The 12,747-nt window shown below is 37.8% G+C and overlaps 1 protein-coding gene across 1 annotated transcript in view; it reads right to left on the bottom strand.

The window, feature by feature from the left end:
* Nucleotides 1-12,747, bottom strand: part of TNKS (tankyrase) — a 173,224-nt gene that overhangs the window by 114,291 nt on the left and 46,186 nt on the right. The window contains exon 3 of the mRNA XM_037055295.1: nt 8,176-8,271. Within this exon, the coding sequence (XP_036911190.1) occupies nt 8,176-8,271 (96 nt within the window). The remainder of the gene's footprint in view (nt 1-8,175; nt 8,272-12,747) is intronic.

The raw sequence follows: 12,747 nt of genomic DNA, 5'->3' as shown, positions 1-12,747 counted from the left end.
ACTTCCTAACTCATTCTATGAAGCCAGCATTACTCTAACACCAAAACAGATAAAATTAGGAAAAACTACAGAATAACATTTGTCTTGATGAAAATGTCTGGTATTTTGGCTGTATTAATGTCAATATCCTGGTTGTGAGACCACATTACAGCTTTGCAAGACGTCATCACTAAGGGAAAATAATGCAGAGGATGCTCTCTGTGTTACTTCTTAAAATTGGATGTATATACACAGGTATGGCCAAAAAAAGATTCAACAGAAATTTTGAATAGAGCTATTAACCCTTACAATATCAAATCACTACTGAACTCTAATGTCACATGTGCTATTTTAAAAAGCAAATGTTAGTTTTTATCAGAAAAATTTAAAAATCCCTTTAAAATAGCTATTTGGTTGTAGGTGAAGCTCTCATACACGCTGCAATGACTATGCCACAAGACTGCAACAGTTGATAGGGAAAAGCAACAGCTGCTTTCAGGGTATACACACTAGTAAGTTATTACGCTTTACGAATATGTCATTTTTGATGAGTTGAAAGATCATGCTGGTTTTAATGATGTAAGCCTTATGGCTTTTAATTTACAAAAGAGTTGATGGGAAGATTTGAAACAGAGTGGTAGGTTATCTAAACAGAAAGCATTTCTATTCCTTACCACTCCATACACACACACACACTTTGCTGTGCATAATGCCCTCCTGTATAAATCGCACACCCATGTTTTTAGTCCAAACTTTCAGGAAAAAAACTTTCATTTTAAATTTTAATTAATTTATTTATGTATATTAAGAAACAACATTGATTACCATATTCCAGGGTATTATTTTGCATATGGATATTTTTATTGCCTTTTTATAGTTACACCTTTAACGCATAAGCATAAGTAAAAGAATTTAAAAAATTTCTATATATGTTTATAGATATAGAATTAGTACTTCCCATGTAGAATGCTCATCCTTAACTTTTCTCTCAAAACTCTGGGCGAAACTGAGCATTATACCTGGCGAAATATGGTGTGTGTCTCTCTGTCTCTCTGTCTCTGTCTCTCTCCCCCTCTATAACTTATGTAAGCTGTTATTGAGCTGCCTCTTACCTATGAAAAGTTCAAACATTTTGAATATTACATCTTTTCTTATAGATTCTAAATATTTTTATTAACTTTTCAAATGAATGTCACTCAAGCCTACTGACAAGAGTAAAGACATAAAAATAGCATTTATAAAATTGGATAAATCAATTTATTACCCAATTAATTTTACTGTAATAACATGATGATAAATTGTACATGCGATATTAATCAGTTAAAGTTTCTATTTTTTTAAAGAGTCGTCTTTTAAGCTAGGGAACTAGCAGAACGTTGTATTAACAGACTGGACTTACTCCCTGAGCTTACGTGTCAATCCAACTTTTTAAATGTGTCATACTACATCCTTCTAAATAAGTAAGTACAAAGTCTGAGTCTGTATCTGTAAGAGCACTGATCCTGGGGCCAAACTGCTTGAGTTCAAATATCAATAATTTCTTTTAATGACTGAGTTTGTAAAAGTAACTTCACATCTGCACCTGCAAAACTGGTATAATGATAATCTCTACCTCCTCATGTTCTTGTGAGGGTACACCCTTAGAGTAGTGCTTGGCTCACAGAAGCACTCAGTTGTTGTCAGTTATTATTATTATTAATATTGCTGCTACAGTTTACATAGAGCTGACTTCTAAAGGAAAGTTTAACTCACTGTATTTCCTAAAAAAGGATGTAATAATAACTACTAAACAAATGAAGTAGGTGCTAAAAAGAAATTAACTAGCTTCAAGCATCCTTTTATCTGCTCATTCAAAATGAAAGTAACACTTTAAAATTTAAATCAATGTGAACTAGTTAGACACAGTCAGTTAAAAAGGGTACTTACTGTATCAGCCCTACCTGGTGTGGCTCAGCGGACTGAGTGACAGCCTGGGAACGGAAACTTTACTGGTTCGATTCCCAGTCAGGGCATACGCTTGGGGGCCTCCAAGAGGGAACCGACTTATGTCTCTCACACATTGATGTTTCTCTCCCCCTCTTTCTTCCTTCCCCTCTCTCAAAAAGTAAATAAATAAAATCTTAAAAAAATAAAAAAGGTACTAGTTCTTTATTCCTCTTCTAAATTATCTTCATATTTTTAAGGGTTAAAAAATTGTTTCAGTAACTTTTAATTAAAAAATACTAACTTTTTCTATTCATATCCAAAATTATACACACATCAAACCATTAATAAAATTTTCCTAAAAATTAGTTAAGAGATTAACATTTTCAACCTGTCTTTAAAAGAGAATTCACACCATTTTATTGCAATGACAAGTCTTAACTTTCTTGATCTAACACTAAGAGGAATATTTTTTAAATCAGGAATTCATCTACCATAAAAATAATAAAATTGAGGTGACTAAACATACAGCTTTTCTTAAAAACCAAGGTATTTCCTCTTATGTCTTATTTTGTAGGAAGAATGCTGTACTATTAATAAGCTTCCTAGTAACTTACAAAATAACTCTTAAAGTTCAAATTACAAACAGGAGAAATCTGTCTTTAACCATGTAGGCTAATAGGAAAAATGTACTATACATGATATGCAATATGCTACACGGTGGTATACAGCTAATGTACAAAACAATGCATTAAAAGAATAATGACATCAAGAGAAGAGTAAAAATAGGTCCTGGCTTGAGACCCAGAAGTCCACAGCTGCAGGAAGTGTGATCTCTTCTGAACTGACAAGTTCTCATAGGAACTATCCAAGAAGTCTGTTGATAAAAGGCTCAGTACATACCTCACCCATCATACATACCAATTAAAAAATGTTTTTAATGCACAGTTTTAAGAGGTGTACATGACTATCAGCAATTTAAAACAATTTTTAGAAAGTAGAAAACTTAACAAACTATTACAATATGGCATGGGATGTCAAAAATTACTGGCTATTAGTATTTGTAGGACCTGGAAAATATGGTGCTTTGTTAGCAGTGATCAGACCCGAGATGTATTTGCTCACTTGATCATTTATGTACTTGCCTAAGTTTTGGGTACAATGAAGTAAGACAGGTAAAAGTCCAAGTACTTGTGAAGCTTTTATTCTAGTGAGGCAAACACACAAAAATTTCAAAAATGATGGCATTTCAGGTATCAGTAAACTCATGAAAAAACAAAGTAAGCTAATGGGACTGAGGACAAAAGACATCTCTGAGGAGTAAGTCTTCGAGTGGAGGTGAAACTGGTAAATCACGTGCAGCTCTGGGGCAGTGTTCTGGTTTCAGTAAATAGATGTGTTAATCTAGACACAGAAACGGGCTTCCTCTGTTTGAGGAGCAGCAAGTATCCAGCTGCACCTGAAGCAGAGACCAAGGAAAAATACAGTAGACAAGACCAGAGCTATGTACAAAGAAGGCGCCAGATCATGGTAGTGTCTGATTAAAGAGTTTGGACTTTATTCGGGGGTAATGAGAATATATTAAAGAGTTTTCTAATCAAAGGGCAGATGGCGCTTTAGAAAGACCACTTTGGCCATAGTGAGAACTGAGGGAAGTGTAAGTGGAGGCACAGAGACCCATTATGAGGCTACTGCCATCATGAAAGAAAGATGGCCCCTGGCCCAGTAGCTCATTCCAAACACCAAGGTTGCAGGTTCGATCCTCAATCAGAGCACATATAAGCAACCAATGAATGCATAAATAAATGGAGTAACACACCGATGTTTCTCTCTATTGCTCTCTCCCTCTCTCTTGCTTTCTTCCTCTAAAAACTAAAAATAAATAAATAAAAACCCCACGACAATGACGGTATATACAAGGGCACTGAAGCTGGTAAGAAGTAGTAGGAGTGGGGATCTCAAAGTATGGCAGGCCAAAATCACTGGATGCAGCGTGTAAAAGAAATAGAAAGAAATCCGACTTTGGCTTGAGCAAAACCTAGTAGTGGAACATACACAGGGAGGGTCCTTTAAGTCTGATCATGTTGACGGCTTTGGTTTTATCTGAAAAGCAGCAGGAAGCACTGGAGAAGGAAAAAAGTGGTAGGATTCCAGATATATTTTGTTGATTTAACACAGAAGGCTCAGTAAGTACACACCAGGCCCCTCACTACTGCCTTTAGCCTGAGCCACAGCTGATTCTTTCTGGAAAGCCCAGGAGCCAGCCCATCAATCGCAGACTAGGATTTCCTCCGAAGTACACGGAAACCAGATGAAGCTTATTCTTGAGACACACTGGTACAAATATACCCTTCTTCTATACTCCTGTACCCCCAAATCTACTAAAAAACTGCTGGGACCAATTACATGACAACCTTGTGACCATGTAAACTCACCCAGTTTATATCCCTGTCATCCCTGGTTCTGCTTTGGTCCTCTGTCCACAGACTCAATCTACTGTCACCTCTTCTGATCCAATTTCCCAGTGTGCCCTCACCAGATTAACAAACACCTTTACATCCTTACCCGCTTCAGTAAGCATCCCCTCCGTTGGTCACCTCTAACTTCAGCGTGGCTCTTCCACTGCAGCCCCTAAACAAGGAAGTGCCTCGTCCTCCAAACCGTGACCAGGAATGCCAGCCAGGAACAGAGATATAACATGGGTGGACGCTAAGACTGAATACGGTGAAGAAGTACAATCCCATGGAAGTGATAAACCAACAAATTCACAAAGAAGAAAACAACCTACCTTAATGGTAAACACTAGAGGATTGGCTAAAGAAACTAAAATATACCCACAGAAGGATATCATTAAAGACACTATAAATTCATGTTGCAGAAGAATACTTAATGCCTTTTAAGAATATACATGTAACTATTTTTTAAAAAAGATTATTAAGACCCTGGCAGGTGTAGCTCAGTTGGTTAGAGCGTCATCCCATAAACCAAAAGGTCACTGGTTTGATTCCTGGTCAGGACACACACCTAGGTTGGGGGTTCAGTCCCTGGTCAGGGCCCATATAAGAGGCAATGGACTGATATTTCTCTTTCACATTGCTGTTATTCTCTCCCCGTCCTTTCTCCTTTCGCCTCTCTCTAAAATCAATAATCATGCCCTTGGATGAGGATTAAAAAAATTAAAAAGGCCCTGACCAGTGTGGCTTAGTTGGTTGGGCACTGTCCTGCAAAGTGAAAGGTTGCCAGTTCGATTCCCAGACACGGCACATGCCTGTGTTGCAGGCCAGTCCCCATTTGGGACATGTGCAATGGTTTTCTCACATGTTGATGTTTCTCTCCCTCTCCTCCGCTTACCTTCCCCTTTCTCTAAAAGTAAGTAAATAAAATCTTTATAAAAAATTAAAAAGATTATTAAGCAATATGTAACATACAAGGTTGATTTCACTAAAGAGAAAGAAGAATGTAGGGTGTGTGTGCTTAGAAAATTATAAGTAAACTATACCCAAAATAGTCTCTCTAGGTAGTGGAGTTATAAATCATTTTTTACTTTTCATATTTTCCTTAATTTCCAAAATAAGTATAGTTTATTATAACTCGGGGGGAGGAGGCCAAAATAAATATTAAAAGCCATAATTGTAACACACCAAAACTGTTCTTCAATAAAGTTTACATAAACCGTTTTAGACTTTTTATGCTCTTGCTTCCTAAAAAGCAATCAAAATCACCTCTAAGTCCTTCAGTTGACTGCCCAGAACTTCAGAGTCATTAACAACAACAACAACGCCCTCAAGATTTCTTCCAAGCATGTCATTCACTCAACCTAACAATTCAGTAGAGAGTTTCATAAATCTCTCCAATTAAGTATTCTCTACCTGGATGGACTCTCCAAAACAAATGGCTGTTTGCTGGGGTCCCTTAACTGTAAGGGTTGTTTAGTACAGCTCTGTAAAAATCCATGCATTCTTTATGCAGAAGAGGGTATAACTCAATTACATAGTTTAAAATATTCTGTAAAAAGAGATTTTCATTTTGCTAATTTCCTTTAATGAATATATATATATACCTTTACATAGTTTTGGCTTATGCACAGTAGTAATATGTAAAAAAAATACTGTAAAGTCATCTTTAGCAAATATATTCCCAAGAAGGAAGAAAATTCAGAACAGAAACTTCAATCTCAAGGTAATGGTACTACAACTGCATCTGCCATAAAAATAATGACACATCACCCAGAACGATCTCTAATAACTCTAAGTCAATCCTTTCAAAACATGTCCTTTTTATCAATGCTTAATCTTCTAAATTTAGCTTCAGAAAAAATCCTTCCACTATAATTCCAAATAATTGCTTAGAAGAGAACCTGCAATGGGCAGAAAAACATTTGGAAATATAGTTTACTTAAGTGTTATTTCACTGCATTATATAACATGAATGTGTAAATATCAGTGGCTTATGTTTTCCACAAAGTTAACTACTATTACTAGAATGTTCTAGAATGCTTTTCTTTTAAATCATAATTAAAAAGTTGTATGCCATTTCCCAAAACAGTAAATATTCTTGAAGAGAATAATTAATGAACAATATTATGACCAGGAAGAATTATATCTTCCTTACCTAAGCAAAGGTACAGTGTTAGATGCCTCTCAAGTCAAGTTTAACACACCGACGTGGTATCTGTTCTCTAGGAATCTTCAGTCTCCAGAGCTGTCATGCCCCCACTCTGTTCCAAACCAACAACAGCCAATATAATATCCCCTACAGTTCATTCCAAATTAGGAGGTAGCTTCTTGTTTTCAATTAACTTATATTTAAAACTCTGTCTTTTGAGAAAAAAGCAGCGTTGCATTAAATGAATCTAACAAAGGACAAGGCAGGAGCTGAGGGCTGAAGAGAAGCAGAGGTCAGAGGGAGGACACCTAGACGGAGCGACCGTGCTGGTTAGTATGTCTACCCTGCCCCTGTCACCCTGCGCCACATTTCTCCTTTCATCGGGGACCAGCCCAAGGTCGCTGCCGCCGCCCAGGGCTTAGTGGAAGGATGGAGGGCTGCAGAGCCTGAGCAGGCCCGGGGCTCTGCATTTCCATTTCATTAGTTAAAATTTTATACTTATATTTAAATTTCTTCTTATCTACACTGCTTTAAAACAGCTTTATCCTCCCAGTGTCTGTTATCTTGATTCAGCATCCCAGTCACCAAACCTTTTAATTGAGAGAAACCATGTTACTCTGATTTAACAGAGATTATACTAACATGCCAGGAAGGAAGCTGTTTTTTTATACAGAACAATTAACCAGAATTCTGCATATTTTAAAGGCTTTCTGTATATAAATGCTTTCCATTTCCCTCATAATCTTTGTTAAAAATGCACATCATGGATGCCAAACTTAAAAGTGAATAAAAGACTTATTTTCTTCAAACATGGGCATACTGAAAGGAAGTTCAGTCGTTTACTTGCATGCACTAAAACACTACTCCTGGCACTGCAGTGACAAGGGCTCCGAATGCAAAGGTCAGTTAAGTAAAAGGAGGCAAAGGCAGCAGAACTTGGATGCTAAGAATAAAAACAAAAATAGATCCAATGCAGCATTTTGAGAATGAAGATCAATGAAAACAGTTTTCAATACCCTATTACTTACAGCATTATTCTATTCTATTATGAGAGACCATTTCCTCTTTGCTGGTTCTTGACAATTGTCTTAATGAATACTCAAGGCAAAAATTTTCATTATCTGAAGTAAAAAGGTAATACATTGCCCCAGAAAGTACTTAGGTAACATGGTAAAGTGAGAAGATATGATAGAAATATAAATGGTGTGGCAAGGAAAGAGCAGCATCATATTTTATTTAACTGTTGATCTGAGTAGAACGGCAGCAGGTTGTCTTTCCGATCAAAACGACTTTTACAAAGTAATCCCAATGCCCTTGCTTGCGCCACAGTGAAGGTCTTCAAAAGAATCAACTGAGAAGACGAGGTACAAGAAAATTATGATCTAAACCATAAAAAACGACTAAAACGACTAATAATGTATACTACCATGGAATGCTGTAATTCTGAGAAATTCTACGTAAACAATCTTATTGCTTAATGCTTATAGAGCAAGCGCAGAATTAATGAGACTGTTAATGTATCAAATCAATAATGAAGTAGAGATAATGGCATATATATTCATTGAGCTTCATCGATAGAAACAAATGAAAGTCAGTGCATAAAGATTTTCTAAAATCAAGCCAGTAGTGCCATAGGTAAAATAACGTGGTGGCTCTCCGTCTGCTTACCTGTGAGCACAGCTTTTGCGGAAGGATCTGCCAGGTCCAGGGCTGACTTCCCATCAGTGTTCCGAATGTTTGGATCAGCTCCGTGCTGCAGCAGCACTGTGCAGGGGAAGCAGAAACAGTATCTTACCTCGGGGACACAAGGGTTATTTACTGGGAAGTGTCGTCTCGGCATGGTGTAGGCATACACATACATTGCACAGTGTTTTTCTCTTTCAAGAAAAAAAAAGGAGAAAGAGAAAGAATGGGGAAAAAGCACTGCAGCAGAGGACCCTCTCTCGAGTACAGCAAAGTTGGCAACTTATGGTACAGTACTGTCACATGACTGAACATCACAAACATGAAACCAGGAAAATCTTGCAAGAGACAGTCTGGGTCTGCTGCCTTCAGGCAGCAGGATGGGAAGCTGTGTGCTCACTGCCTCGCACTGTGTAGCACGTTAACCGGCTAATCGTGAACGGCCCCGTCTTTACCAGCACTGTAGCTGCTTGTTGCTGCTGCTGCTTTACAGCTGAATTTCCTAACACTTCCTCTCCTAAGAGGAGTTGTAATACTGTGCAAGCCTTTTAGTGGCTCACCGCTTACATATAAATCTCTCATCCTAACATACTGGCTCGCTTCCAAGAAGTTTCACAGACACAGCAATGCATGCAACTCTGGTCCCCCGCAGTCAAGCTGCAAAGAACTGCCTTCTACAATAATTCTCTCCATCAAAAATGTTTAGAAACAGAAACTCAATCACTGTAACATATGCTAAGGAATAAATACTGAACATGCTATATTGGGTAGAAAGTAGCAATAGAGAATCCTTAGATATGGGGGCTCCCTAAAGACAATCAATGCTTAGGTAAAATCCAGATATAATAACTGATCGATCTAAAACATTTCTCAACTACACCTAGAATGGGGGCAGGGGGGAGATGACAGGTGTTGTAGTAACACTACCCAGCCAAGGGTTAAACTAATAAATATAGTAAAGACTAGTTCATAAAAGACACATGGACAAAGCCAAAGGGGGGGTAGGATTGAGGGTGGGAGGTGGGCATGGCGTTGCGGGGGGGTGGATGGGGAGAAAATGAAGACAACTGTACTTGAACAACAGTGAAAAAATACAATTAAAAAAACTAGTTCAAGCCCTGGCTGATGTAGCTCAGTGGATTGAGCGCAGGCCTGCGAACCACACAATCGCGGTTCGATTCCCAGTCAAGGCACATGCCTGGGTTGCAGGCCAGTTCCCAGCAGGGGCCTCAGGAGAAGCAACCATTCATTGATATTTCTCTCCTTCCCTTCCCCTCTAAAGATAAATAAATAAAATAAAATAAAATAAACAAAAAAAAAACTAGGTCAAGTAAGCAAAGGTCAACCACAAGCTATTCTATTAGCTCAAATAGTTAAGATTTTGTATACTCCTTAAGAGAACAGGACATATTTAAAACAAAGCAGAAACTTAATTCAAATACGTACTTAAAAATATGTTATACAATGTCTAAAAACATCTGCTCATGAGTCCCAAATTTTCATTCATTAACAGTTCTATGCCAAAGTATACACATTCTTTTGGACTATTTGGAAGACAATGCTCCTAAGTTCTGCGGTTTATGAAGCTCTCCCTCTTTAATCATAAGCCACCTAGTCAATGGCTTCCTTGTAACGTACAAAGGAGCAGCCCGACCTAGAATTAGGCCACAGCTGCAGGGCACTGTTGATCAGCAGCTCTTGCATTAAATCACTGGCACTCTCAGACTTGGGGTGATAAAAATTAGTCATGGCTTGAAACAGTACAGTGAGATTCTGCCAAAAGTTTCTATATTATTTTATTCTTTTTAAAAAATATTTTATTTATTTATTTATTTATTTTTAGAGAGAGGGGAAGGGAAGGAGAAAGAGAGTTAGAGACATATGAATGTGTGGTTGCCTCTCACATGGCCCCCCACTGGGGACCTGGCCTGCAACCCAGGCATGTACCCTGACTGAGAATTGAAACGACGACCCTTTGCTTCACAGGCCTGTGCTCAATCCACTGAGCTACCCCAACCAGGGCTCTATATTATTTTATTCTTAATTAAGCAAGAACATAATTATTTTACAGATGTTTATAAACTGACTCAAGAGTAGATGGAGTCAAATATAGCAAGAATAAAAATAGCAAGTGCCACAGTACCAAACTGTATTTACTCTTTCATCATAATGAATAAGCTTTCACAGCAATACTTTTTTATTCCAGGAAGAAATCCCAACCTGAAGATCTGGCTTTTAGAGGGTCCGTATCATGAAGCAGACTCGTGTATCAAGTGTAGAGCTGACAACTATTGATTGCTCTGTCTTTATAGCAATATATTGCTGAGAGACCACATACAAAGGCAGAAAAACAAAGAATTAACTGCGACCATGAAAAAGAGTTTTTTAGTGCATACATCAAGAAAAAAAGCAGTATGTTCATTTACCAAAGCTTCACAATAATATGATGGGAGCTTTTATTGTGCAGCTTAATGAGTGGCAGAGGCGAAGCACTGAAAGCATCTTGTTCCTCCAAAAGCCACTTAAAAATCTCAACCTTTTTTGTTGTAATCAGTACTTCACCTATTATATCTGCTATTTTGCAACAGTAACCTGCCATTGAAGTTTAGTTGCAGTTTCTTTACTTAGGTGGTTTTTAAAGAAACATTTTTTTACTAGAAATAACCTGTTTTCTAAACCTTTCTGAGTCACACCCAACTCTTTCCCTGGACCTGAACACACAGAAACACCCACTGCAGAGAAACGTGACAAGGAAGAAGATGAACTTTCTGAACCAGAGGGTGTTTTGTTAACGTGATAATAAAATGCACATTAGGAAATATTCAACAATTTATAATTCACCAGATACGTGCTTAAAAAAATACCCTCAAGCCCTGGCTGGTGTAGCTCAGTGGATTGAGTGCGGGCCTGTGAACCACACGATCGCGGTTCGATTCCCAGTCAGGGCACATGCCTGGGTTGCAGGCCAGTTCCCAGCAGGGGACTCACGAGAGGCAACCATACATTGATATTTCTCTCCTTCCCTTCCCCTCTAAAGATAAAGAAATAAAATCTTTTAAAAAATTAAAAAAAAAATACCCTCAAAACAGAGCTGAGTTTCAGGAGCAAGAAAGTTATCTGAAACTAGACCAGAGGGATCTCAACTTACCTGACTTTTATAANAGTATGTTCATTTACCAAAGCTTCACAATAATATGATGGGAGCTTTTATTGTGCAGCTTAATCAGTGGTAGAGGCGAAGCACTGAAAGCATCTTGTTCCTCCAAAAGCCACTTAAAAATCTCAACCTTTTTTGTTGTAATCAGTACTTCACCTATTATATCTGCTATTTTGCAACAGTAACCTGCCATTGAAGTTTAGTTGCAGTTTCTTTACTTAGGTGGTTTTTAAAGAAACATTTTTTTACTAGAAATAACCTGTTTTCTAAACCTTTCTGAGTCACACCCAACTCTTTTCCTGGACCTGAACACACAGAAACACCCACTGCAGAGAAACGTGACAACAAGGAAGAAGATGAACTTTCTGAACCAGAGGGTGTTTTATTAACGTGATAATAAAATGCACATTAGGAAATATTCAACAATTTATAATTCACCGGATACGTGCTTAAAAAAATACCCTCAAGCCCTGGCTGGTGTAGCTCAGTGGATTGAGTGTGGGCCTGTGAACCACACAATCGCGGTTCGATTCCCAGTCAGGGCACATGCCTGGGTTGCAGGCCAGTTCCCAGCAGGGGACTCACGAGAGGCAACCATACATTGATATTTCTCTCCTTCCCTTCCCCTCTAATGATAAAGAAATAAAATCTTTTAAAAAATTAAAAAAAAAATTACCCTCAAAACAGAGCTGAGTTTCAGGAGCAAGAAAGTTATCTGAAACTAGACCAGAGGGATCTCAACTTACCTGACTTTTATAAAAGAATATTATAACAGGATTAAATAGGAACAAAAGTGGCAAAATATGTATCAGATAATAGTGATTTTTAAAACACATTTAAAAAAATGTAGAGCCTGTTTGTACTCTTAAATCTACCACTAACTACTAATTTTGTCCTAAAGCCAGATATTCAGATCTTCCCATTTCCTGTAAAGGGCCAGACAGTACAAGCATTAGGCTTTGTAGACCTTATGGTCTCACCCCAACGACTCATCCCTGCCTCAACTCCAGCATTACAAGGAAGAAGTGGCTACAGACAATACTTAAAAGAATGTATGTGGCTGCATTCCAAAAAAATTTTATTTAAACACATTGAAAAATGAGTCATATATAATTTTCTTGTGTCACAAAATATTATTGTGAATTTTTAAACATCATTTAAAAAGGTTAAAATAATTCTTAGCTCGCAGGACATACAAAAAAACAGTGATGAGTCCAAATCGGCCGGAGGGCCACGGTTTGCCAAGCCCGGCTATGGGCAGCAATCAACGAAGTGAAGTCTATGGACTGTCCTACTTCCAGAACACTCTGTAATCCATCCACACTGAGATAAGCACAGAAATTAGGAGGAAGCATTCAGAACCATGCATGTCATTTTAAAATTACCTTTTCTTGTACTTC

This window comes from Sturnira hondurensis, unplaced genomic scaffold (assembly GCF_014824575.4).
Source record: "Sturnira hondurensis isolate 20B ecotype Veracruz unplaced genomic scaffold, ASM1482457v3 Scaffold0008640, whole genome shotgun sequence".
NCBI lineage: Eukaryota > Metazoa > Chordata > Mammalia > Chiroptera > Phyllostomidae > Sturnira > Sturnira hondurensis.
Note: the sequence above shows the minus strand (reverse complement) of the source record. Positions and strands in the feature narration are given on the sequence as shown.